This window comes from Octopus sinensis, linkage group LG21 (assembly GCF_006345805.1).
Source record: "Octopus sinensis linkage group LG21, ASM634580v1, whole genome shotgun sequence".
Classification (NCBI taxonomy): domain Eukaryota; kingdom Metazoa; phylum Mollusca; class Cephalopoda; order Octopoda; family Octopodidae; genus Octopus; species Octopus sinensis.
Window position 1 is genome coordinate 25,055,000 of NC_043017.1, and position 27,776 is coordinate 25,082,775.

Sequence of the window (27,776 nt, forward strand, 5' to 3'; positions counted from 1 at the left end):
CATTATTTCAGAGTTATAAATGTGTTGCTGTCGTGAGCAATGTCACTCATTTCCAATGTTCCATAAAAATGTGTCAGGCCATAGGGAAATATTACCTTGCTTGGAAGCAGGTGAAAATTGGTGACAAGAAGGGCATTCAGCCTTTAAAAAATGTGTATCAGTGAATTCCATCCAACCTATGTCATTTCTAATCTTCTGTGAAAACTTGTTACGTCTTGCGAAATATTACTTTGTTTGGAAACAAGTGAAGATTGGCAACAGGAAGGGCATCTAGCTATGGAAAATCTGCTTGAATGGATTCCACTTAATCCATGTAGGTATGGAAAAAAGGACATTAAAATGATGATGATAGTGAAGGAGTAAAAAGTCAATTAGTTCTTTAGTGAATCACATGCGGTCCCTGGTCTCATGCATGCATACTTTGGCATAGTGTGGTCCATAGCAGCTCATTTTGCCATTGATTATCAATTGTTGTAGAGGGTTCACCGAACAAGTCACAGACAGTTATCAGAGCAAACATAGCCTCTCTGTGTGTTTGTATGTGTATATATGTGTGTGTATATACATATATATATATATATATATATATATATATATATATATATATGAAAAAATGCATTGTAAATAATCAACAAGTAAAAAAATGTATACATGTAATGAGTGTACGACTGAACGGAAGACAGACACAGAAAGTCCCTAATTCTTCATCAGTTATCAACCAAATAGTAACACTCAGTTTTGCACCGTTAATGAGAAGACTGAGAACTTCCCATGCTGGCGGTCCCCGTGAAAGCCATGGAGAATATAGGACTTGAAGCAAACAAAACAACATAGAGTCGACATACGAAAGTAAAAAAAAATAAGATGATGGACAAAGGTGAAATAAATAGGAAATGAGAAGAATACAACCTTAGGGCCAAAAAGACTGGAATGGTGGGTAATGCATGTGTGTATATATAAGTCTTTTATATATGTGTGTGTGTGTATGATAATTGTTCTTTATCTGAAGAGTTTCTAATAGGAAATTAAATATTTATGATTCCTTTTAGCCTACTATACACGTATAATGGGGAATAAATAATACCGAAAAATTTCCATTTTCCTATTTAATTATGTGTATATCATCATCATCATCATCATTTTATGTCCATTGTCCATGCTGGCATGGGTTGGATGGTTTGACCATGGCTGGTAAGCTGAAAGCCTGCACCAGACTCCAGTCTGATTTGGCATGGTTTCTACAGCTGAATGCCTTTCCTAACGCCAACCATGCCAAGAGTGTGATAGGTAGAATATTAGAGTATTTTGGCCTGATATGGTCAGTTTAGATGCCAAAGGGTTGATCAGATGGTTTGGCAGCTGCACAGTTCATAAGAGCAGAGAATGTTGTAGCAGTGTCGGAAGGGATATAGAGGTTTGTGGTGTCTTTATGGGCCACCAATTGTAGTGTTGGTTAGTGAATGAATGCTTGCTTATTTAGAGAGATGACTGTATTTTGCAAGTTGATTAGTGCATGGCTGTGTATGCTGGTATGGATATATAAGTAAATGAAATGTCCTTGATATAAGAGCAGTCCTTCAAGTATCTTGCAAAGGGTCAGCTATTCAGAGCAGAATACATTGTATCTTTAACAAAAAAAAAAAGTTTTAATCGGTGTGTCTGTTTAAAACTGGTTTTTCATTACTGCAGAAACAATTATCTTTCAGTAAAAGTCGTTGCCTATATTTTAATTGTTTTTTTTTTTTTATTTTTTGTTTGTCTTTTTGGTCTTTTTGTTGGTGGAATGAGTCTAGACGTTGTTGGAAAGTCAGTATTTATTGAATTTGGTTTCAAAACACAGCATGATTAATCTAACATTGTGGTTCTGTGGTTTAGTATTTTTACTGGTAGGAACACGAGAGAAAGAAAGTGCAAAAAGAAAAGCCAGATCTTTGTGTATATGTGTGTTCATATACATATGTGTATACATATATATATATATATATATATATATATAAGCGAGAAAGAAGCAACAAGAATGGATAGGTTTTTAGTACAATCGTTTCATACAAGGACAGGCTTTATTAAAAGTTGCAAAAATTACAGCATATAAACGTGTCCCGTACTCATCAGCTAAAATACATGTGAGTTCTCTAGACATCCTAGTGGTTGAGGCTATACTCATGAAGTAATGTAGATAATTAAGTAACATAAACAGATTTCCAGAACTTTAATGAACTTTGGAAATCTGTTTATGTTACTTAATTATCTACATTACTTCATGAGTATAGCCTCAACCACTAGGATGTCTAGAGAACTCACATGTATTTTAGCTGATGAGTACGGGACACGTTTATATGCTGTAATTTTTGCAACTTTTAATAAAGCCTGTCCTTGTATGAAACGATTGTACTAAAAACCTATCCATTCTTGTTGCTTCTTTCTCGCTTATAATCACCCCACATTACTGTATTGTTAAAACAGTATAGTTTTTTTTGGTGCATCTAAGTTAGGTACCATATTCAAGTAAATTCATTTAAATTAACTTGAATCTTTATTGCTTTTTGTATATATATATATATGTATGAACATATGTGTGTATATATGTGTAGGTCTGTATACGTATATGTTTTAAATGTCAACCAGATATTGATGAAGATATTAATTCAGGACCATCACTTTCCTTAACAGACTATAATTACTAGTTTTCTGAATGCCATTAAACCAGAAATGTCATTGTCTACTTGAGAGAAATAAGTGACAATTCTTCATTCTATTAGGAACATTATGGAGTACAACTAATGTCTCTCCCTCTCTCTCTAATGCCTTGTATAACCCAGATTTTTTAATTCTAAGCTGTTGAATGACAGTTCAGGGAACACAGCCAAATTGTTGAATAACACCAGAACAGCCCTGTTCAAACAGAACTCTAATGAAAAGGTATTGTGGACATCCTGTCTTTGCTCGGACATTGTAGATTTGGGACTACATTATCCAATGTGTCCTTTCCTGTTTTAAGGTAGTAAGATATGAATTTGTGTAGGAATTGGCTGCTATTTCTGGAAGGTTGAGCAACTATTTAGAGATCCTACAGTTATCTCAAAATGGTCAATTTTATAGAGCACCAGAAGGGTTGGTAGATAGTGGTACTAACATTTTGTCTTAAAATAGTTAGGCCCTTCAAGCTTCAAGTAGGTTGTCAATGTCCTAGATATTTTACTTTCATCAGTTGATCCCATCAAACATGAAGTAGGTGCAAACGTATGCCCTTCACTTCCTATGGAGTAGAGGCCATCCACAACTTTGCTCTACTGTTCTGAACTCAGGCTGTCTTTTCTGTTTCTCTCTGGGGAATGATGTTGTCTTGAGATTTGGTAGCAACAAGTCCCCTCAAATCCCAAAAGTCTTGCTTTGGATGTTTTGCAGAATACAGGATTACACATTTCTGCAGGTCAACCGTGCAAGTCTCAATATCCTTCAGTCCCTTATGTAGCAGTTTGGTTGTTGTTGCTCAGCCCTTGTGGCCAATAAAAAGAATTTATTATTATTATTATTATTATTATTGTTATTATTCGCTGAGGTTGATCTTACTTTCCATCCTTTTGGGGTTGATAAAATAAGTACACTGGGGTCAATGTAATCAACTCATCCTCTCTCCTAAAATTGTTGCCCTTGTGGCAAAATTCGAAACCATTATTATTATTATTATTATAATGAGCTGGTAGAATCATTACCACGCCGGCAAAATGCTGAGTGGCATTTCGTCTGTCTTCATGTCCTGAGTTCAAATTCTGCCACGGTCGACTTTGCCTTTCATCTTTACAGGGTCAATGTAATTAACTAGTCCCCTCCCCTAAAATTTCAAGCCCCGTGCCTTTAGTAGAAAGGATTATTATTATTAATTATTATTATTATTATTATTGTTATTATTATTGTTATTATTATTATTATTATTATTATTATTATTATTACTATTATTAAGGGGATTAATTGGCAGAATCGTTAACACACTGGGCAAAATGCTTAGTGGCATTTTGTCTGTCTTCATATTCTAAGTTCAAATTCTGCCGAGGTTGACTTTGCCTTTTGTCCTTTTGGGGTCAATGAAATAAGTACCAGTTGAGTACTGAGATTGATGTAGTCAACTTAACCCTTTAGTATTTAAACCGGCCATATTCGGCCAAAATATTTAATCTGTTTTATGTTCAAACTGATCAGATCCAGGCTCTCACACCTACCCTACAATGTTATTCTACATTAAGTAATTGCACCATCAAGATCTTGAAGATATGGGATAATGCATGATTAATTAAAATCAATGGGAATCAATAGGCATTATGTTTGATAGAATAATCTGAACACTAAAGGGTTAAACCCCGCCCCCAAAATTTCAGGCCTTATGCCTTTATAGTAGAAAGGATTATTATTATTATTATTATTATTATTATTATTATTAAGGTGATGAGCTGGCAGAATTGTTAGCACACTGGGCAAAATGCTTAGCAGCATTTCATCCGTCTTTATGGTCTGAGTTCAAATCCTGCCATGGTTGACTTTTCCTTTCATCCCCTTGGGGTTGATAAAATAAGTACCATTCGAACACTAGGGTTGATGTAATTGACTTACCTGCTTCCCGAAATTGCTGGCCTTGTGCTGAAATTTGAAATTGTTGTTATTATTAAATATGTCTTTTCTGTACGTCCCCTTTTATCAACCCTATACTGTATGAATTTTATGTAACTATTGTTGTTGTAGTTGTGGTTTATTTTTCTGTGTTCCCTCATCAATATAATTCTGGGAAGTTTTGAGATAAATGTATATTTCATCATGTCATTTATCAGATGTAATCTCTTTGCTGTTTCTCATCATTGTAACCTGTCCAACCCACTGTATTTTCCCCTCATTAATATATTATTATTATTATTATTATTATTATTATTATTAGATTCATTCCGCTGAGGTCAACTTTGCCTTTCATCCTTTGGGGGTCGATAAATTAAAGTACCAGTTGTATACTGGGGTTAATGTAATCGACTGACCCCTCCCCTCCATATTTCAGGCCTTGTGCCTATCGTAGAAAGGATTAGGATTATTAGATTCATATGCATTTTGGACAAAATGCTTAGTGGTATTTCTTCCAGTTTGGTGTTCTGAGTTCAAATTCTGCCATGGTCGACTTTGCTTTCATCCCTTCAAGGTCGATGAAATAAATATCAGTTGAGCACTGGGTGGAGGTAATGAGGTATCCCCACCATTGTAATTTGGTGTTAGGAAGGGCATCCAGCTGTAAAAACCATGTCAAAACAGACACAAGAATATGAAGTAGTCTTTTGCCTGGCAAGCCATGCAAGCGATGCTGGCCTGGAAGGAGGATGTTAAATGATGATGATGTGGTGTGCTGGCAAAATTGTTACCATTCCAGACAAAATGCCTGTTGGCGATTTCTTCCAGCTCTTTATGTTTTGAGGTCAGGTTTGCCTTTTGTCCTTTTGGGGGATCAATAAACTAAAGTACAAGTTGAGTACTGGTATTAATCAACTAACATCCTCCCACAAAAATCGCTGGCCTTATGCCAAAATAAGAAATAATTATTACTATTATTTTTATTATTATTAAGACAGCAAGCTGGCAGAATTGTTAGCACAGCGGGCAAACTGCTTAGCAGCACTTCTTCTGTCTTTATGTTCTGAGTTCAAATTCCACTGAGGTCGACTTTGCCTTTCATCCCTTTGGGGTCGATAAATTAAGTGCCAATTGAACACTGGAGTCGATGTAATTGACTCCTCTTCCCACACATTTGAGCCCTTTTGCCTCCAGTAGAAAAGATTATTATTATTATTATTATTATTGAGTGAGAGAGAAGCGCATGCCATCAAAGTGACACTGGGATACAAATATATGAAGCTCAATATACCCATCATGACTACCCATCTGATAAGGGCACATGCACCACAACCATATGTACATGGCATGGTGATCTTATATTAAGGTAAACAGCACATGACCTTGCAAGTGGGGCCCAGTTAGAATTTTCTTCAGGTTGAGTAGCCCATCCAGCTCGAAAGCTCCCTAAATAAGGTTTGTTTAAGGATGATGAACGAAACACTCGTTTCCAGAGGTGAATTATTCAAACCCCAAAGACTTCCTCTCAGCACATGTCTGTGATGCCCCCCCACTACGTCTGTTCATGATCAGAGATGCACATATTGTCAGCCACCAAACTAGTGATGGTCAAGCAAATCTGTGGTATTGAGCAGAATATTTGCTGTAGCTCATCTTTTATACCATGACAAAACAATGTACATAACACAGCCAAATATTTTAAGATCAAAAGCCATGGGAGCCAGTGCCTGGTACTGCATCAGGGCATTTATTATTATTATTATTATTGGTGGATTAGCAGAATCATTTGTGCTGGAAGAATTGTCTTGCAATATTTCGTCTGAGTCTTTACGTTCTGAGGTCAACTTGACTTTCATTCATCTAGGATCAGTAAAATATAGTACCAGTCAAATACTAGGGTAGATGGTATCAAACTAACCCTCTCCTCTTGAAATTACTAGCCTTGCAACTAAACAGTTGTCATCATCATCATTTATTATTTCCTAAAATGACTTGTTTTTGGCCTCTCTACTCCATATGAAAACTTTTTTTCTCTTTCCTCGGTGGTTACTATAGCAACACATTAGTACGTAATTAATTAAGATACCGAAAATAGCATCAAGATAATCAAGATTATTAGAATATAGTGTTTTCTCCTCTCTTTATCCACCCCCTCTCTATGTTTTGTAACAATAATAGTTTGATGTTGCTTACTAAGATAAGGGTTTTTTGATAAGATAGTCAGAAGAGGAAGGGTCGACCCCAAACTTTTTTCAGATTGAGTGTTATGTGATTGATGGTCTGCTTAACCCTTGCCTTACCATATTTCTACTGAACTATACTGCTTTTCTTTCAATAAATTTAGAAAATAATGGAAGATTTAGTGAAGTAACTTATTAAATTGATGTCGGAATCAAATTAACATGAAATTTTGATAGATTTTAATTTAGATCACTATGAAACTGGAAGTTTTTAGCATAGAACCAGGACAGTCTCAGATAGTTTGGTATCAAAAGGGTTAAACGTGCCAAGCTGTATCAGCCTTTGCCATTCCCTTGGATGACATCAATGGTGTGGTGAGAAGAGGCTGGTATGCATGGGCGACTGCTGGTCTTCTATAAACAATCTTGCCTGGCCTTGTTCCCTGGAGAGGAACTTCTGGGTGCAATACCTGTTTCTTTACTACCCACAAGGGGCTAAACACAGAGGGGACAAACAAGGACAGACATAGGTATTAAGTCGATTACATTGACCCCAGTACGTAACTGGTACTTAATTTATCGACCCCGAAAGGATGAAAGGCAAAGTCGACCTCGGCGGAATTTGAACTTTCATCCTTTCGGGGTCGATAAATTAAGCACCAGTTACGCACTGGGGTCGATGTAATCGACTTAATACCTATGTCTGTCTTTGTTTGTCCCCTCTGTGTTTAGCCCCTTGTGGGTAGTAAAGAAATAGGTATTGCACCCAGAAGTTCCTCTCCAGGGAACAAGGCCAGGCAAGATTGTTTATGGAAGCCCAATTTTGCCTGGCCTTGTTCCCTGGAGAGGCTGGGTGCAATACCATGGTCATTCATGACTGAAATGAGTCTTTATCCTTTAGTCCTTGGTGGCCATGTGAGAGAGAGAGAGAGCATGTTGGGGTTTGAACCTCTGTCAGTTTATTAAACGATTTTCTTTTGGATTTGGTTTAGTGGAGGTGCATCTGTTTCTTTGTTTGTCAAGCAAAAGCATTATGACTGTAGATATGAACAGTATTACAGGATGTGTCTTTAGCTATTTTTGTTGAGGGTTATTAACTCTGATCAGGGCTGAAGTGTTTCCTGCTTCTAAAGTGGAATCCTGATGTTTCCAATGTTATTTTGGCAGTGTTTTATATATATGTGTGTGTGTGTGTGTGTGTGTGTGTGGTGCTGCTGATAGCTTTCTATTTGATTTGAAGAAAAATATGCTATGAAAATAATGAGATAACATGTAATACTCAGCTTGTTTATTTTATTTTACTGCGACAATAAAGCTTCCTCTCTCACTCGCTCTTTACATATGCATACATAGATACATACATATATATATAAATCCTTAAATCCTTAAAAATGTTTTAGCCCAAAGGCTATATGTATATATATATATATTTACAAAAAAAAGATTTTGCAAAAAATTCTCGATACAGTCGCAATATTTGAAGAAAGATTTCCTTAAAATAAACATTATTAATTATATAATAAGAAAAAACTTCAAACAGAACTTTCCAAAAGATTCATGTCATTCTGTTATTTGAAGAAAACCTTTCTTCAAATATATATACGCATACTCATTCATATATACATATGTATCATTTTGCTATTTATTAAAATTATATATAATTATACTCAAATACATACATATATATGTATTTTTTATATTTTTTTTAAATATGTACAAATTCATTTATACATACACACATATATATATATGTATATGAAAATAAATTCTAAGGACATATTAATGTTTATCGTTTACATTTGCTTTTATTGATTATGAATTCTAATAAAAAAAAAAGTCAATTGTTTTACTAATTTCCATGTTTCCTGTTTATTTGTTTTCTGTATTTACTTATTTTTTTGTTTGTTTATGTATTGATAAATCAACATTCCAATGTATGTACACTATTTGCAATTTGCATTTATGCTAAATCTGTGAGAATTTTTTTGTATTAAATTTATTTACTTTTTTGAGTAATCTAAGTTTTTTTTTTTGTTTTGCTATATGTATATAAACTCATCCCATACTTCCACATGCATTTTCAATTCAATTGATTGATAATTATGTAAAATAAAACTTGATTAAATATGCAAAACACACACTAATGCATACATGCACTCTCAAATTATAAGCCACATCCAAAAATACAATAGGATCCAGAGGTTTGTTAAATGCAGTCCTTCTGTTTTATCATACTCGAGAAACACTCCAACATGAACTAGGGAGATCCTTGTTGCGACACACTGATGCATCGAAAAAACTGATCGCTTCTCTTAGCATGCATGGTACATACTATGACACATTCATTCTTAATATATTCCAGCAGATTTGAATGTGAATATGTTAATTCCTGTTGTATTTCATGTTTACAGAACATCTTCTCCTTTCAGGCAGTCTGTGTTGACAACACACTCAACATCATTAATACAAGGAGACTTTGAGATACCAGTGTTTCAACCTGGTTGTGTCTCTTCAGTCAAAGGTACTCCAGATCAAATAAATCTAAACAAGAATGGTAGCTTTTGTTTATAGAATTCAGTACACAAAGTCTTTGTTGATGTGTTCCAAGCCGATGATAAAATGTGTGCCTGGAGGACAGTGAGAATCAGAACAATGACCTACCGTTAATATTGGTATGAAAAGTCAATCTAAGTAATTATCTCCATAAACTGCTCTAAGCCATAGTGGTCTAGCTCTGAAAGTTCCAAAAGTATCCTGTATCTGCCTTCTTTCCTGGCCCCAAACAATCCACACTCTATGGGACAGTTGTTGCAACCAAGGCATTTAAAATCTCAGATTGATTGGTCAGCAGGAGTTATCTCATATGATTTCTTGTCGTGGACAATATCACACGCCTTATGAATTTGTGTGTGTCTGTATGTATATGTGTATGAATGAAGCTGATGATTCATTCCATCATCACTCTGTTTCTCGCTGCGTACGATCCTTCAGGTGGAAAAATAATGATGGTTATTGAATACTCTTCCTCTTGCTTGTACACCCAAAATGTGTGTGGTGTATAACATATTTTGTAAATGTTTATCAGTTCATAGTATTTACAGACCTCAACTATTACTTTAAAAGGATCAAATTTGTTTGTGTAACAAGCAAAGTTTGAAAATATATTGGGTTGAGGAATAATTAATGTGCGTGTTTTTTTTAAATTTAAAAATAGACGCAGAAATAAAACACCTTGACAGAATGTTTTATGTTTTTTGGAAGAATTTTTCGCGCTATGTGATAGTGTTTTGATTTTTTAATTTTATTGGTTTTTTTTCTATTTTCAGATCATTAAAATGGAATGTCAAGTGGACAAAACTGAGCATTTTTGACACCATTTGCTTTTTGGATTTAACCAAGGTGTTAAACCTACCAAAGCTGCATGTGAGATTTGTGCTATGTATGGAGAAGGAGCAATTCCTGAAAGTACCACCCGCTGTTGGTTTTCATGCTTCAAAAATGGGAATTTTTACCTCGAGGATGGCTCACACACACCGGTCAATCAAATGAGTTCGATGAACCTTGCCCATTGAGTGAAGGTGGTTCACCACAATTTTTTTTATCACAATCTGCTCTGCCAATTCTCTGGTCATTGGCAGATTTTCTTGAAGAAGTTGATTATCGCTCTTCATTGAACTCAGTTGATTGACCGTTGTGTGATCCATCCTTGAGGTAAAAGTTCCCATTTTTGAATTGTGAAAACCAATGGTGGGCAGTACTTGGAGGCATTGCTCCTTCTCCATACACAACACAAATCTCATGAGCAGTTTCGGCAGGCTTAAAACTTTGATTAAATGCAAAAAGTAAACACTGTCAAAAATGCTCGGTTTTGTCCACTTCACATTCTATTTTAATGATCTGAAAATACACAACAATCAATAAAATGAAAAATCAAAACATACTATCTTGTAGAGCCCAAAAATTCATTTTTAAATAACTTAAAACATTTTGCCAATGTATTTTATTTTTATGTACATTTTTAAATTTGTAAAAAAAACGCTCATGAATTATTCCTCAACCCAATATTTACTGAATTTTCTGTCCTTTGATGATATTTAGGACCCACCCTGAATGTGTGTGTGTATGTGTGTGTCTCAATGAAGCTTATACTGATGGTAAATGCAAAAGAGGACTAAATTATTTTATTAACTGGCATAGGTCATTCAAATTGTACATGTTGATAGAAAAGCCTTCTTCTATACAAAGGTCCTTCACAACATAGTCTCTGTTATAAGTGATGCATTTGTGCTATCAATTTACATGTGCATTATTGTATCTGTTTCACGGCCACTTCTTTCTTGTCTTTGTCATCAGATCATTGTCCCCCAAAGACTGTCTTTCATTAGTCTGAACAGGTGGATGCTGGAAGGCACCAGGTCTAGTCTTTATGGTGGATGGGAGACTATTTATCACCCCAATTTGCTGAATCCCCTGATTTGTGGTCACATACTGTCATGATGAATGTGGGTCATTTTTCAGATTCCCGTTTGGTCTCTTCCTCTGTCTTCTCTAAGCTTTTTGAGTGTCTCAATGTACAACTTGTTCATTGTGCAACCCTGTTCCAAAAACAGACAATGACTCCCTTGTCAGCCCCCAAAACAGCATGGCTTTCCATGTTGATCACTGGCTCTTGAATATTTTAGGCCTTAGATAATGGGTGTGACACGGCCACATTTTGTCTTCTGTCACCAGAGTGAGCAAAATAAATCCTGTCTTCATCGGGTTCAAATACTTCCAGCTAATCAGAGCATATTTCCACCCTTACTAGGTTCCCATCTTAGCACAAACTTTCCAATACCTAGTCTTCTGCCATCTTCTGTAATACATTGACTGCAGTCCATTTGTGCAGCAAGCTCATGGATAGTGTCTTGTCTGTCTGCATGAATCACCTTGTGCACTTGCTGGCGATTCATGTCATTAGTTGCAGCTGATGATCTCCCTCTGCACAGTTTGTCTTCAGATGCTGGTTTTCATATACTAAGACTTCATTTCCAGATCATAAAGATACAGCCACATTTCATCTCCTGTCGGCCATTTGAGGAAAATAAACCCCGTCTTCACTGGAAATCTGATCAGAGCAGATTTCCATCCTTCCCTTCTTCAAACCTGATGTCATCTGCCGAGGTACCCCACTTGGCACACACATTCTGATACCTAGAGTTTTCCACCATCTATAATGTATAGGCTACAATCCAGTTGTACACAGCAAGCTCATGGATAGTATCTTGTCTGTCTGCACAAATCACGTCATCCATTCACTGGTGATTCGTGTCAGTAGTCACAGCTGATGATTTCTCGTTGCATAGTTGGTCTTCAAATGCTGATTTCCCTGTTTTTAAGCTTCACCTATCTTCTCACATGACTCTTATCAATGGTGTCATCTCTTACCAACTTGTAGCCTTCTGTAAATGTCTGACGACAGCCTGTGTCCCCCCTTCGTCAAGATCTCAATGATTGCAAATTGCTTCTGCTTGGAACCCGTTATTTGCTTGTCATGGAAATCAGGGAGGTGATCTCTCTACCAACATGTGCAATTTGAACAACTTATATCAGTTTATAGAGAAGTTATATACCTACTTTCGTATTAGTATCAGCAGAGCTCTTGTATGGATGCTGGTTGGTACATTTTGTCAGGTGATGGCTGTGTCGTGAGAGACATCTGCATGTCAGGTCATCGTAATGCATGCTTTCACAGCAGTTGAGTGTCCAGTTATAAACTAGCGTGAGGTGACTACTGGAAACTACTTCAGTCACTGGTTTGAATTAGTTTCTAGCTATAGACTTTTCCTGATAAACAGCTACCCACAAGTCTGTAGGGCTATAGGACTTTTCTCTTAGGTAATTTTGCAGTGAACCCAGACACAAACCGGAATATTTCTATGCTCTTGTGCAAACATATAAATACACACACACAATCTCTCTCTCTCTCTTTCTCTCTCTCTCTCTCTCTCTCTCTCTTACACACACATATACACACATGCATGCAATATAATTTAGATGAAAATCTGTTTTGCAGACCTTCATACATAGACCTGGCTGGTCTCGCGCGCACACACACACACACACACACACACACACACACACACACAATATAGACATAGTTTTGGGTAAACTTCAGATTTCTCCATGTTCTCTTCTCTTCTCTTTTCTTTCTCTCTCTCTTTTTTTTTTCCAATATATAAATTTTTTTCTTCTTCCACCAAACTCTGCCCATCTGTTTAAAACACTAACTGTTTGGGTCCTTCAGGTACAAAGAATTTCTTGTGGGATATGACCCTTAACCAACTGAAGTTGAAGGGTAAGTCACCCTCACCCCTGTGTTGTGTTTCAATACCCTTTGTTGCCAGGTTTCTTTAGTTGGAATGTTTTTTATCATTTTGCTTTGTAAAAACTATGTTACTGTATTATTTCATTATTTCTAGCCCTTGCCCCTGTTTGTTCATCTCTTTTTGTTTTTTTTTTTCCGCTCCCCGCCAACCCTAGACTCCACTACAAATTACACTGCACATTTTTTTTTTGGCTATTTTGTGAATTTAAACATTTTTTTTTTTCCTGCTCCTTGCATGTTTGTTGTGTTTTTGTTGTCGATGTTGTTACCACATTGCTATTGCAATAGAGTTCTTATTTTTGTTCATTTCTATTTTATTTCATTCATTCATTTATTTTTGGATATTTATGAAGAAACCGCCCAAAAGCCTATCCTTCACGGTAGTTGTATGTAGTAAAGGGATCTGAGTAAAGTTTCAGAATTTCAGATCTGCTCAGATCATAGTTTCAAACCATTTTAAAGTCATTACGCTGTTGCCCTCTGAGGAAAGTCATCTAATTCTATTTGCAATACAACATTGTTGAAAATAGATACCACTCTTAACCCCCTAATTAAATTACAATTAGATATGAAGAAGAGCACAAGGTTGTAGAAACAAACATTCACCCCAACTTGTGAATCCCATCAAGGTCAACTTTGTGTTCAATCCTTACTGGTTTGATTAAATAAACGAACCAGTTAGGGGTCATTGGGATTAGTGACAGTAGTAATGTGTTGGATGAGGTAGTTTTATTCCAGTATATTTGTTCCAGCTCATTGCATTCTCATTCTGAACTGTTGTGTGGTGAACTTCATCCATTACCCAGATTAACACTACTACCTGATCCTTGGGTACTTTTAATGGAGTTCAATCTGTTAGCAAGCATTTAGGCCAGATTAAGGATTTGAAGATAATATCCTTCCACTTACCAATCTGAGAAACCCTGAAAAAGATAAAGGGCTAATAGGTGCTGCCCTTTTGTGTCTGACTGAACAGTAACAAAAACAACTTTTTGACCCTTATTTAAAATAAATAAATGCTATTTCCAAACTGGCACATCATAAAAATGTTAGATGTGAAACCCCTAAAAACAGGCTTTGGTTGATATGAAATTCATTAGTTCCATTGTTTTGTTTCTTCATCTACAAATTGAAAAATGAGAGAACATATAATCATGGTTATTTACTAATGTTTGTTGTGTTTCTTGTTCTTTTATTGTTGACTAACGGAATAAAATATCCCTTTAAACTAGGTATGTTATCTGCTAGCAGAATAAACCCTATTTTCAAACTAGTCCTGTATCTTTTTTAACTAGTTGTTCTGTTATTTGCTAGCAAAATAAAATATAGCTTTAAATTAGTTCTGTTATTCTCTAATAGAATACAATATTCCTTTGAATTAGTTATTCTGTTATTCACTAATGGAACAGAATATGTTGTTCTTTTTTAACTAGTCCTGTTATTCACAGCTCCTGTCTGATGTACCACAGTTCTTGAAATTTTGGGATAATTAGCAGGTTAGCATACAACCAGGAGAAATGACTGTTCTGTTTGTTGACCTCCTGCATTAAGGATGTGCAATGATCTCCGTTGGTCTTTTCAGCAGCACATAATAGCATCCTAGTAGCTTCAATGCATCCAACACTTATCGCCCAAATATATAATGGTTTGTTCTCTTGGAATTATGTTACATTATAATGTAATCTGCAAGAAGGATAATTTACTTTAGACTTCACTTATATATTTTTAATGTGCTTCTCTTCTGCCGTTTGTATTTCAGTTCTTATTAAAAACTTTTGTAACTTGCTTCAGATTAAATGTATTAAGAGTCTAACCTTAATTAGGGTTACAGAAATTGGCTGTTCCTTTTTTGATGTTTGCTGCTGTTTCTTCTTCGTTGCTGATGATTTTTGCTTTACTTCCAAGAGATGATGTCTTGATGAAATATCTCACTTTAAGCCTCTTTGTAATTTAAAACACTTGAAAATTACTTTCATCTGCTTATTTGTTAATATATACATATATATAACGTTTTATTGATTATATCTACATAGTGTGTGTATGTGTGTTTTTGTATGTCATGCTCAATATAAACGTATGAGAAGAATGCGGAGTACAGCTTCGTGTGTGTGTGTGTGTGTAGATAGATAGAAAATGAGAGGAAAACACGAATTTGGTATTTCTTTATTTCATCAGTTACACATGTTTCTGCGTTCAATAATCAATGAAGTCAAATTATAATTGTGGTTTATAATTGGGCATCCAGCTGTATAAACACTGCCAGATCAGACTGGGCCTGGTGCAGCCTTCTGGCTTCCCAGACCCCAGTTGAACCGTCCAACCCATGCCAGCATGGAAAGCGGACGTTAAATGATGATGATGATGATGATGAATTAGCATTTGAGCATACTGAATGTGTCACTGGACCGAGTTAAAATCTGTATATAAGGAAGTTTATGTCTACTCACATCAAACTGCCAAGTTACTGAATCTTTGTTTATGTGGGGTTCCAACTGTGGTGTCCCTGTAAATACATACCATATACATATGTATATATTATATATATATATGTGTACGGAAGCCAGTGGCACGTAAAATGCACCAATAAAATGCACCAATCCGATCGTGGCTGTTGCCAGCCTCGCCTGGCACCTGTGCAGGTGGCACGTAAAAAGCACCCACTACACTCACGGAGTGGTTGGTGTTAGGAAGGACATCCAGCTGTAGAAACACTGCCAGATCAGACTGGAGCCTAGTGCAGCCTTCTGGCTTCCCAGATCCCCGGTCGAACCGTCCAACCCATGCTAGCATGGAGAACGGACGTTAATCGATGATGATGATGATGATGATGATGTGTGTGTGTTTATGTATAAGATATGAGAGACTATCTCTGTACAATTTCTGACTACTAAATTTCGCTTACCTGGTATTAGTTAAGCCATGCAGTGCAATGAAACTTGAAGTCATTTGGCTGTGAAGTGAAAACTGCTTAAGCACTCAGCCATGAACATATAAATATATATATAGGGGTTCCTATGTGTGTAGTTAGACATACAACTCCTACTGATGGTTTTATACCTCCATGTAGAGTATCATCATCCAGTTTTCTTTCAGTATAATGACATAATTATTACTGTACCTAGCAGCATTATTAGTTTGGATATTCAGAGAAAATATAGGGAAAAATATGATGAACACAACATGGCCCTTATAACATTTATGTTCCCTGTGCATATTTTGTCATTGAGCCCCTTTGGCATCCTCTGCAGTGGGTGTTTATACTGCATTTGGATGCAGATCCACAACAGTTCTTCAGGGGAACACTGCATTACATTATGTTGAAACAGAATTCCCTGGAGAACTGTTGTAGGTCTGCATCGAAATAAACTATGGATATCCACTACAGAGGGTTCAAATAGTCAGTCACCATGGCAAAGCATGCACAGGGAATAAATAGCATAAACTGCATGTTGTGTTTATGCACACACACACCTTGAAAGGTTGTTGGTTATGGCCAGTCAGAGAGTGAGCATTGGTTTTGCAAGAACCTTATAAGTGCAAACCAATGGTCACTCTCTGACTGCCGACCATAACCAGCAACCTTTTAAGCATTACTGCTTTTGAGTTTTAGAATGAGCTTCTATTCAGATTTATGAACTACTGACCGAAATATGTGTGTGTGTATATATGTACATATGTATATGTAAATATGTGTATATGTATATGCGTATATGTATATATATGTGTGTATGTGTATATGCGTATATGTATATGCATATATGTGTGTGCGTGTGTTTATGTGTGTGTGTGTATATATGTATGTATGTATGTATATAGATATAGGTACAGATATATACATAGTTGTGTTACATTAGGTTGTTTAGTTACTTTACCAGTGTATGGTTGAAACCAAACAATGAGTTTTCATGCTGTGTACTATATCTTATACCATACACTACTCTTCTACCGCTTCCTGCCAGGGTTGCATACCACCATTATCACAATCATTACTAAGTCTTTAATTCACTTTGTAGCTGCACAGCTTTTGTATATATATATATATATATATATATATATATATATATCCATTTATAAATTTGTTGCATGTAACCTTATGAAATCCAACATATATAACTGCATATAGACTACATTTATCCAAACGTCTGTATTTTATATACCTTCAACTCTTTGCCTGTCCAAAGCATTTTCATAACTTTATCCAAAATGTCCAAATTTGTTTTCAGACTTTTGGTTTGCCCTTCTTTCATAAATGCTGAGCAATATAAAGCTTTCCTTTCACAAATCCCAACTTACTCCAGTGGCTGAAAAAAAAAAAATTAAGAATGTGTATCCTCTTTGATGCATAGAGGCCGGGGAAATAAATATGTCCTGTTTATTATATGTGATACACAAACCAGGCAAAGGGTTCATAACAACGGAATTTGTATTGTTTTGTTTATAACAATTCTTTTTATTTCACTTGATGTATTTGTTCTTTTGGATTGTTCATCTCCCAATTGTGTGTGTGTGTGTGTTTTTTTTTTTGTTGTTTTTGCTGTTGTTGTCCAGTAACTGGCCATGATGTGACCACTACTTCAGATCTTTCATCTTCAATCTGGTAACAGGATCATCCATGCCTTTTCTTCTCTTTCCTGCCCTCCTAAATCCCAAAGTAATTTGTTGCACATTTTTTATGATTATGTCCTGTATGTGATAAATCACATATGGGATATTGGATATCAGATATCGTTAGAGAAACACCACATTACAATAAACAGATGGCTTAAATGGTGGAACAATTCATTTTTAAACTGTATCAAGGAAATACCTAATATATAGTGATTATATGTAATATATGAATATTTGTGTGTATGAGTATATATATGTATATATATAATATATATATATATATATATATATATATATATATATATATATATATATATATACATATATATATATATATATATATATATATATATATATACATACATATATTATATATATATATATATACATACATATATATATATATATACATACATATATATATATATATATATATATATACATATATATATATATATAATATATATATATACATATATATATATATATATATATATATATATATATATATATATATGTATATATATATATTTTTGTATGTATAGCAAAGGAATGACTGCTTGATTAAAAAAGCTCACTTTGCAACAATGTACTTTCAGTTTCAGTCTGGTTTCACAAGTGTCTTCTTTTTTAGTCCCAGACTGACTAATGCCTTGTGAGTGAGTTTGGTAGATGAAAACTACGGAAGACCATCATTTGTGTGTTTGTGTAAGCTCTTCCCATTTCTTGGCAACTGGTGTTTGTTTGTTTATGTTCTATATAACTTAACATTTTGACAAAAGTGACTGATGGAATAAGTACCAGACTTTAAAAAAAAAAATAAATACCAGACGCTTAAAGAATAAGAACAGGGATTGATTTGTTTAACTAAAAACCCTTCAAGATGGTGCCCCAGTATGGCTGCTGTCCAATGACTGGAGCAAGTGAAAGATAAAATGTGTAAAGATTAGGTATGTCTTCTTTCTGTTTTCATTTGGCTCTGCATTTTGTTGCTGAGTTTTCACCTTGTTTCATTCACACCTGTCTCTGCATAACTAGAGTAGTTGATGTATGCCAAGTAAATGCCTGGCTGACGAATCCTACATAAGACATGTATTCGTAGAAGATAAGTCAAGGAATGAAAATTTAGTACAGATACAAAAAACTAGAGGTTAATAGTCTCAAATGATTTCAGCCTGTTCAAAATTCTCTCTCTCTCAGTTGAAATTTATAGAAAAAAAAAAGACAAAGACTGGTGTATGAATAACAAGCAAGTGTATTAGTTTGATGCTTGGGAAAAATGAAAAAGTTTTTCATGTTTTGAGCTTACGCTCTTCAACAGAAAAGAATGAGAAAATCAAGAGAGAATGAAAGAACTTTTAGATCCCAGCGGTCCATATATATATATATATAAATTCGGGGTGAGTACTTGATAATTGTAAGCACCTGTATATACCGTTTGGTGGTGTAGGTGGTGGAGTAAATTAATCAAAATAAAAACATGATGCCAAGGATTCAGCGGTACATATGTTTCGGGCCTTTATTAGACGGATTTATAACAATGCATAATGTATGTCTGTGGCCTTCTTCAGCCGCGCACAACAACTTCCACAAGGACATGTATTACATCAAAAATTCTTGGTTGGGGATGCAAATCCTCTCATTCGCGTATGACATAATGCGGCAACAGCATAAAAATGAAGCGTCCATCTCGTTCTTCTCTCAATGTTCTTCTCTACATTGAGAGAAGAACGAGATGGACGCTTCATTTTTATGCTGTTGCCGCATTATGTCGTACGCGAATGAGAGGATTTGCATCCCCAACCAAGAATTTTTGATGTAATACATGTCCTTGTGGAAGTTGTTGTGCGCGGCTGAAGAAGGCCACAGACATACATTATGCATTGTTATAAATCCGTCTAATAAAGGCCCGAAACATATGTACCGCTGAATCCTTGGCATCATGTTTTTATTTTGATTAATTTATATATATATATATATATATATATATGTGTGGAGACGGGTATAAGGGATCTATTCCTTGGGCTGCTATTGGATCATAAGGTTTCTGCTGGGCTTAGTCAGCGAATGGGGAATCCCAGGCTTGCAGCAGGTAGTGCTTACAGTTGATGTGTGGTGTAAAGATTTGAGTGTGCTTTTCTCTGTTTACAGAAGCAACAAAATGTGTTATCATTTAGTAGAATGCTTTAATATATTGTATAAATAGCTTCTGTGTAATCATATGGTTTTCTTAATCTCTGCATAGCATACTCACCATTTTCTAGTAACCAGACATTCTTCAATATTTATTAGATTTGTTATTTAATTAATTTACTTTTTTTGTTCATACAGTTAGTCTTAAAGATTGCAGTATTATGTAATGTGTAACTCATCTTGTATTATCTCAAATACTGAAGGATGCCATTTGTAAAAACTAGTTGATTTTGCTAATAGCTTGTTGATATTTCTAAAGGCTGATTGATCTGGTTAAAGGCTGGTTGAGTTTGCGAAAGGCTGGTTGATCTTGCGAAAGGCTGGTTGATCTGGTTAAAGGTTAGTTGATCTTGCAAAAGGCTGATTGATCTTGTGAAAGGCTGGTTGATTTTGCAAAAGGCTGGTTGATCTTGTTAAAGGCTGGTTGATCAGGTTAAAGACTGGTTGATCTTGCGAAAGGCTGGTTGATCTGGTTAAAGGCTGGTTGATTTTGCGAAAGGCTGGTTGGTCTGGTTAAAGACTGGTTGATCTTGCGAAAGGCTGGTTGATCTTGCAAAAGGCTGGTTGATCTTGTTAAAGGCTGGTTGATCTTGCGAAAGGCTGGTTCTTGCGAAATGCTGGTTGATTCTAGCTAAAGGCTATCTGATCTTTCTAAGCAATTGTTGATGTTGCTAAAAACTGGTCGAACATGATAAAAACTAGTTAATCTTGCTTAAGACTTGTTGACCTCGTTAAAAATGTTCTAATATCTCAACTACCACTTGAGCTAATTTGCCTATCACTCAAAGAGTAACCTATGTGGTTCAAGTCTGTACCTGTAAAATAGATTATCACTCTATGTACACAGTTTACAATGATCCCAATCTCCTAAGTTCACTTTACACAACAATCTAATCTTACACCCTTCTTCCTATTACAAAAATAATTTGTTTTCATTATAAATGACTCTCTACCTTAGAAACATTACACACCTCAAACGTGCATGCTTTGTAATATTTCTGCACAAGTAAATTATATAATATATATATATATATATATATATTCTTTAAATGGATTTAGGATCTGTTTTATTTTTATTCCTTACTTCTATTTGTAGGGGACTGTTTAGGCCCAGGAATTAATTGCAGCCCCCAGATTGGTTATTCAATATTTCTAGAAATAATTTATCATGTGATGTTTTATTTTCATTTTTCAGAACCTAAAAGTGTAATGTTTTCTTTTCTGCTAGACAATCCTAATTATCAGTTTGGGTCTATAAATAATAGCTTATCTAATTGTTTAAGGCCAACACGCCAAAGTATTTAGCTCATTCAGGCTTACATCATCAGCCAAACATTGGCACATACACATACACTTAAACATGCTTGCACGCATGCACACACACACGCATATATTTGTATATAGTCATAGGACAAGTGCAGTGTTATAAGCGTAACCCTTTAGCATTCAGATTATTCTGTCAAATCGAATGCTTATTTATTCACATTGTTTTGTTGCTTTGAAATTTCCACAATGTGATTATTTTTTAAATGACATTGTAGAGTAACTGTGAAAAGCCAGATTTGGCCAGTTTGAACATAAAACACAGTATATTTGGCCCAGATGTGACCAGCTTAAGTGCTAAAGGGTTAACTATAAATTCTTTTGTCAAAAGAATTGAATGAGTATTGAATATTTAAAAAACTTTATAAAATTTAACCCAGTCATGTAAAAATCGTCTTATGTTATTGATTTGTAGAAAAAAAAATTATTTAGGGTTGTGTTAACAGCTGTGTTTATGAAAAAATTGAGCCAGTGAGGAGATGCATCAATCTGGTTAATCAAAATGCTTGAAATAACAGCCAAATCTCAAACTATAACTTTCAAAAACAAGTGTGTCTTGAACTTACAAGCTCATTAAACCTAAGCTTATCTTGGTTTCCATGATGTCTAAGTGACTTGGAGTACAAGATTGCCTCTAAATAGGATGTCGGTATTCAGAGAGTTAAAATCTGCTCCTTTAGGTATTACTGGTACTTATTATGAGCTGAGTGATCTCACTAAGTCTGAAAACGATGCATATGACTTGATTGTGAACCCAACACCCAGGCAATTATAACCATGCCATTTTTAAAAGAATGAAGGACACATTGGATAATGTAGACCTAGATACACTTGTCAATTAGATAAAAAATAAATGGAGGACAGCCATGGCCAAAATGCTTTTGATAACAGCTTTGTTCAGTCAAACCTCCTGATTGGAGGCAGCCGTTTTGCAGATGAAATGGAAGCCTGGTGCTAAGTGGGCCACTTTTAGTAAGCAAAACTGATGACCGAATCGAGGGAGAAGGGCTGCTAAACCATTCTCATAATTTTACTATGCATGAAAATGTGAACAGATCAAAGTTCCCTGTGATGGAATGGTAACAGAAATTTTCCCAGCATGCTTTATTAAATTCTGGACTGGATTACTGGAAACAAAGAAAGAAAGAAAAAAAAATTAGTAAAATGAAAAAAAAAAAAAAAAAATTTAACCAAAGAAAGAAATCCAGTAATACCATCGTTGAGATAATTCTGTTAAGATTATATTATGAAATAGCTGCTTATGACTCACGTCTACTATGGAAACTCTGAAAAAATATCAAGTGAAACTCTCGAGGAAAGCTTGCCATTATCAAGTATTTGATTTGGCATTAACTTCACTAAGTACACATGCAATACAAAAAAAAAAAAAAATAATAATAATAATAATAGAGAAGATATGGGATAAACTGTCTGGAGTAATACTTAATTTCCACGATATAGATCCCCTTGTAATACTACTTGGGGAAAAACAAAACAGCAAAAAGAGACAACGAGCTCTTTGATGCATAGTTCCTTCCACCTACTTGGTAATGTGATTGCATTAACACACTTGCACACTAACACACTGCACACATGCACGCACATACTTGGGAGCAGACTCACGTGCACTTGGGATGTTCATGCCTACATATGTGCACTCACGTGTTTATACATATATACACATATATATCCATACACACAAATATATACGTGTGTATATATATATATATATGTAACATAAGTGTGTGTGTGTGTATGTATGTAACATGTATATATAATACATATGTAATGTGTATATTTATAATACACATGTAATGTATATATATATATATGTAACATATATAATACATATGTAATGTATAGGTGCATATATATATATATATATATATATATTTGTATATAAGTATATATATATATATATGTAATGTACATGTAATATGTGTATGTATATATATATATATATATATATAATTTGTATATAAGTATATGTATGTGTGTATATATATATATATATATAATATATATATATATATAAAATTTGTATATAAGTATATATGTAATGTACATGTAATATGTGTATGTATATATATATATATAATTTGTATATAAGTATATATACATATGTAATGTACATGTAATATGAGCATGTATATATATATATATGTATATATATATATATATATATAAAACATATAATACATATGTAATGTATATGTGCATATATATATATATATAATTTGTATATAAGTATACATATTTATATATGTAATGTACATGTAATATATATATGCATGCATACAAGTGCATACTTTACACTCTATTGATTTCCACTTAATTATATGCCAGTAAGCTATTCTTCATGCCAAGTAATACCATGTTAATAGTTTTGTAGATTACTCTTAGCCAATCATTAGATTAATGTTTTCATAAAAATATCTTGAAATTAAATTATGATCGAGATGAAGAAAAAAAAAAAAAATTCATTTTCCTTTGCCCATTTTCTTCCCCACTTCTCCCTCCTCTCTCTCTCTCCCCTTTTATCTCTTTGTTTTATTCTCTCCTTTTCATTCTGTGTCGATTGCCATTCCATGTTGCTTACTGACTGTTAATTACACGTTTTTAGGTAATAAAACTAGATCAGTTTTGTATGAGTCCTCATCACCTAAGTTTGGTAAGTACCGCGACAGAGTAAACAATAGTAGTAATATTTATTTATATATATCTCTATATATCTATATATCTCTACCCTTATGATAGCATTTCATTTTTAAATCTATTTTTTCTTTTCTATTATTTTTTTTATGCTCCCTTCTTTTCTTCTCCAGTTTCAACTGGTCTTAGTAGAACCTGATTTCACTTAAGACTTGGTACTTTGCACTGTTTGTCATAATAACCAGAAACGTCCATTTACTTATACACAATTGCAGCTTGCTTATACAATGTTTGTGCATGTGTATGATTGTGTGTGTGAATATAGTTGGAAATGTATGCTAGAATAGCTAATTGGGATCTTTTCGGTTTGAATGGCAGTTCTTTCTAGCGGTTTCATATGAAATTGTCACCCATAATTATGACCCTAGAATCGATCTATTGCATTTCAATCTCTTTTAGGGTTAGGGGTAGGGGAAGGGTATCGTTTTTCTTCACAAATGTAAATAAACCCAATCTGTTTCTTAAACGAGGGACATATTCATACGGCACAGAATATTTTTTTACCTCAATAGACGTCACTGATTGGTTGAAATTGCAGAAATTGAAGAAAAAAAACAACAAATATCTTACAAACTATAGAATTTTCTCAATAAAGCCAAGAGAAAAAGATGTTATATAAACACATTCTACCAGTATACGAAGTTTAAAATTGTTTAGTTACCTAGAAATTATGTTAAAAACTGCCATTCAAACCGAAAAGATCTGCTAATTGCATTGATAATAGTAGTTCTAATTAATAAAAATATACCAATTTGAATACAAGAAAAAAATTATTTTTTTTTAATCTGAAGGCAGCACAAAAGTTGAGTTGCAAGATAAATTCCATTTTCGCTTATGGTAAGGTAGATTAGTGTTTAAAAATAACATTGATGCCAAGGGCTGAGAACAAAATGAAAAATAAATCAAGAATTTGATAGTCTTGTTAGTATCTGTAAATGAATCAACAGTATTTAAAAATCGTCCTTTTGGCTTCAAAGGACAAGAAGTGGTTGCACTTTTGACATTTTTACAGGAGACTCTAAAATTGGTCGGCAAGGAAATGAAGAAAGCAGCTTGAACTCAGAAACAAAGACCTGGCCTTATCGTTTGTGTAGTGTGGCTTCTGCTGTTCAAGGCACCAAACGAGCTGGTAGTTAAAGGAGTAAAAGGAATGACAAACCAGAATACATGATGCAATTCCTGCCACTCTTGTTATTTGTGAAGGCATATGGCTTAGTGGCTAAGGTGTTGCACTCATGATTACAAGATTATGGTTTCAATTCCCAGAGCTAGCAGTATGTTGTGTTCTTGAACCAAACACTTCTCTTCATGCTGCTCCAATCCACTCATCTGTGAATTGAGTAACCTTTGCAACAGAGTGGCATCCTGTCATGGACTCCTTCACTTACACACCATGGAAAGTGGTTAATGGTCACTATGAGTTCTAGCACTCAAAACACTACTTACATTGCTTACTCTTGCTATTAACATGAGATTTCACTATTGGACAGAGTACTGGGAGATTATTTTATGACATGTTTAGGGGTTTTGACATATTTAGGGGTTATGCAGCACAAAGTTTTGTCAGTGAACAGGTTGCGGTCTCAAAGCGACGAAAATATTTTGACAAATTAAATTTAAATGTTGAAGTGAATCTAACGGTTTTGTGTGTTTCTTAGGGGTTAGTGTTCATATTTAATTAAGGTTCAACACCAATATCCCACTGTACATTTAGTGAAAATATATAACTGCTAATATTAAATTCTTATTTAGGAATATATATTTATTAACTGACTTTGTTTGGTATTCATTAACTTGCTTAAGTTCGTATACTGCAAGGAAATGAGAGACAGATGTTTCAAGCAAAGAAACTATGAACTTTACTAAATAATTTTTACAGACACAAGACTCTTCTACTTTGCTCAGACTACTTTTTTTTTCTTATTCAGTATTAAAAATCTTGACATTTAGCTGGTAACGAAGGTAGTTTTGGTACAGTCTTTGTCTGAGACTAAAAAATGAATGATAACAAGGTTAGAAACTAGGGTATCAATTCCTGGATCTGCAACATGAATTCATCTGGAATCCTGTTTACCTGACACAGTGGTTAGGGTCCATATGGCCTTTGGGGATCCAAATAAGATTTTGTTGTTAAAATCTATGTGCAATAAATTGGTTATGCTTCTAGGATACACAAAATGCTTTAACAATATTTTATACAATTCCTAATAAAATTTAATTATAAAAATATAATAGATTATTTTTAGACACCAAATGGCTATGAGGGTCCATATGAATAAAATAGGAATCAAAGGGGACCACAGGTAAAAAAATGGTTGAGAAATATAAGCTATTTGACAGGTGGTACCCAGGCCTGGAAATGTGATCTGTGATAAACTAAACTCCCATCCAGGATAGATTTTTGTCTTTCGTCAGCTATAAAAATGAAACTGCTTTATTAACAAAAAGAATGAGGGAATCTATTAAATTACGGTATAAAGAAATAAATATATATGCAAAATTTCAGCAACAGGTCCTAATTTTGAACAAATAAACATTTCAGACAAAATGCATAAATTTATTTTCCCATAGGTACGAGCATAGCTGTATAGGTACAGTCAGACGTAGCAGTGTGGTTAAGCAGCTTATGTCAGAGTCACATGACTTTGGGTTCAGTCCCGCTGCATGGCACCTTGGGCAAGTGTCTTCTACTACAGCTTCAGGCTGATCAAAGCCTTTTGAGTGCATTTGGTAGATGTAAACTGAAAGAAGCATGTCGTATATATACATATACATATATATATATATATATATATATGCACAGACACATATATATATATATATATATGGCATTAGGAAGGGTATCCAGCTGTAGAAACCATGCCAAATCAGACTGGAGTCTAGTGCAGCCTTCCAGTGTGCCAGCCCAGTCAAACTGTCCAACCCATGCCAGAATGGACAACGAATGCTAAATGATGATCGTGATTATATATATATATATATATATATATATATATGTATATGTTTGTGTGTACATCTGTGTTTGTATCTCTGCCATTGCTTAAGTCAATACTGGTGTACTGTAACTTAGTGGTTCAGCAAAGGAGACTAATAGAATATGTATTAGGTTCACAAAGAATGTCCTAGTGTTGATATTTCTTCAACTGAAAGTCGTTTAAGGCGATGCTCCAGCATGGCCACATTCAAATGACTGAAACAAGTAAAAGAATGTGTGTGTCTGTGTTTGCTCCTCACCATCACTTGATAGCCAATACTGGTTTGTTCACATCCCTGTAGCTTAGCAGTTCAGCAAGAGAGACCAATATAAATCAATTCTAAGTGTCCGTTTGACTAAATCCTTCAAGGTAGTGCCCCAGCACGGGCACATTCCCATGACTGAAACAAACTGTGATGGCATTCATATCGCTTTATTACTTTATCCCTTGCAGCATTTGTTCTGGTTCTGGATGCTTTGAGTTCAAATCCTGCCAAGACCAACATTGTCCGAGGTCAATAAAATAAAGTATGAGTCAAACACGAAGGTTGATAGTATCACTTAATCCCTTCCTCTCACAATTGCTGGCCTAGTGCCTAAATTCGAATCTGTTATTTCATCTTCTCGATTTTTGTAAGTTTTGAACCTCTTGTGTGTGTGTGTGTGATATGTGTGTGTATATATGTGTGGATGTTTATGTACATCTGTATGTGTGTGTGTATATGTACATATATGTGTGTGTGTGTGTACATGCACATATGTATATATGTGTATGTACATATACATATGTATATATATATGTGTGTGTATTTACATA

General features: G+C 34.7%; 1 protein-coding gene across 13 annotated transcripts in view; it reads left to right on the plus strand.

Annotated features, from left to right (window-relative positions):
• The window catches only part of LOC115222836 (palmitoyltransferase ZDHHC9), a 207,983-nt gene that overhangs the window by 164,015 nt on the left and 16,192 nt on the right, over window positions 1-27,776 (plus strand). For 5 of the 13 annotated variants that reach the window (XM_036511931.1, XM_036511932.1, XM_029793167.2 and 2 more), the window contains 2 exons: window positions 13,069-13,119; window positions 23,897-23,944. The exons of 2 other annotated variants lie outside the window; for them this stretch is intronic. In XM_036511931.1, the coding sequence (XP_036367824.1) occupies window positions 13,069-13,119; window positions 23,897-23,944 (99 nt within the window). The remainder of the gene's footprint in view (window positions 1-13,068; window positions 13,120-23,896; window positions 23,945-27,776) is intronic. 6 more of the 13 variants (XM_036511933.1, XM_036511934.1, XM_036511925.1 and 3 more) reach the window with 2 other exon arrangements.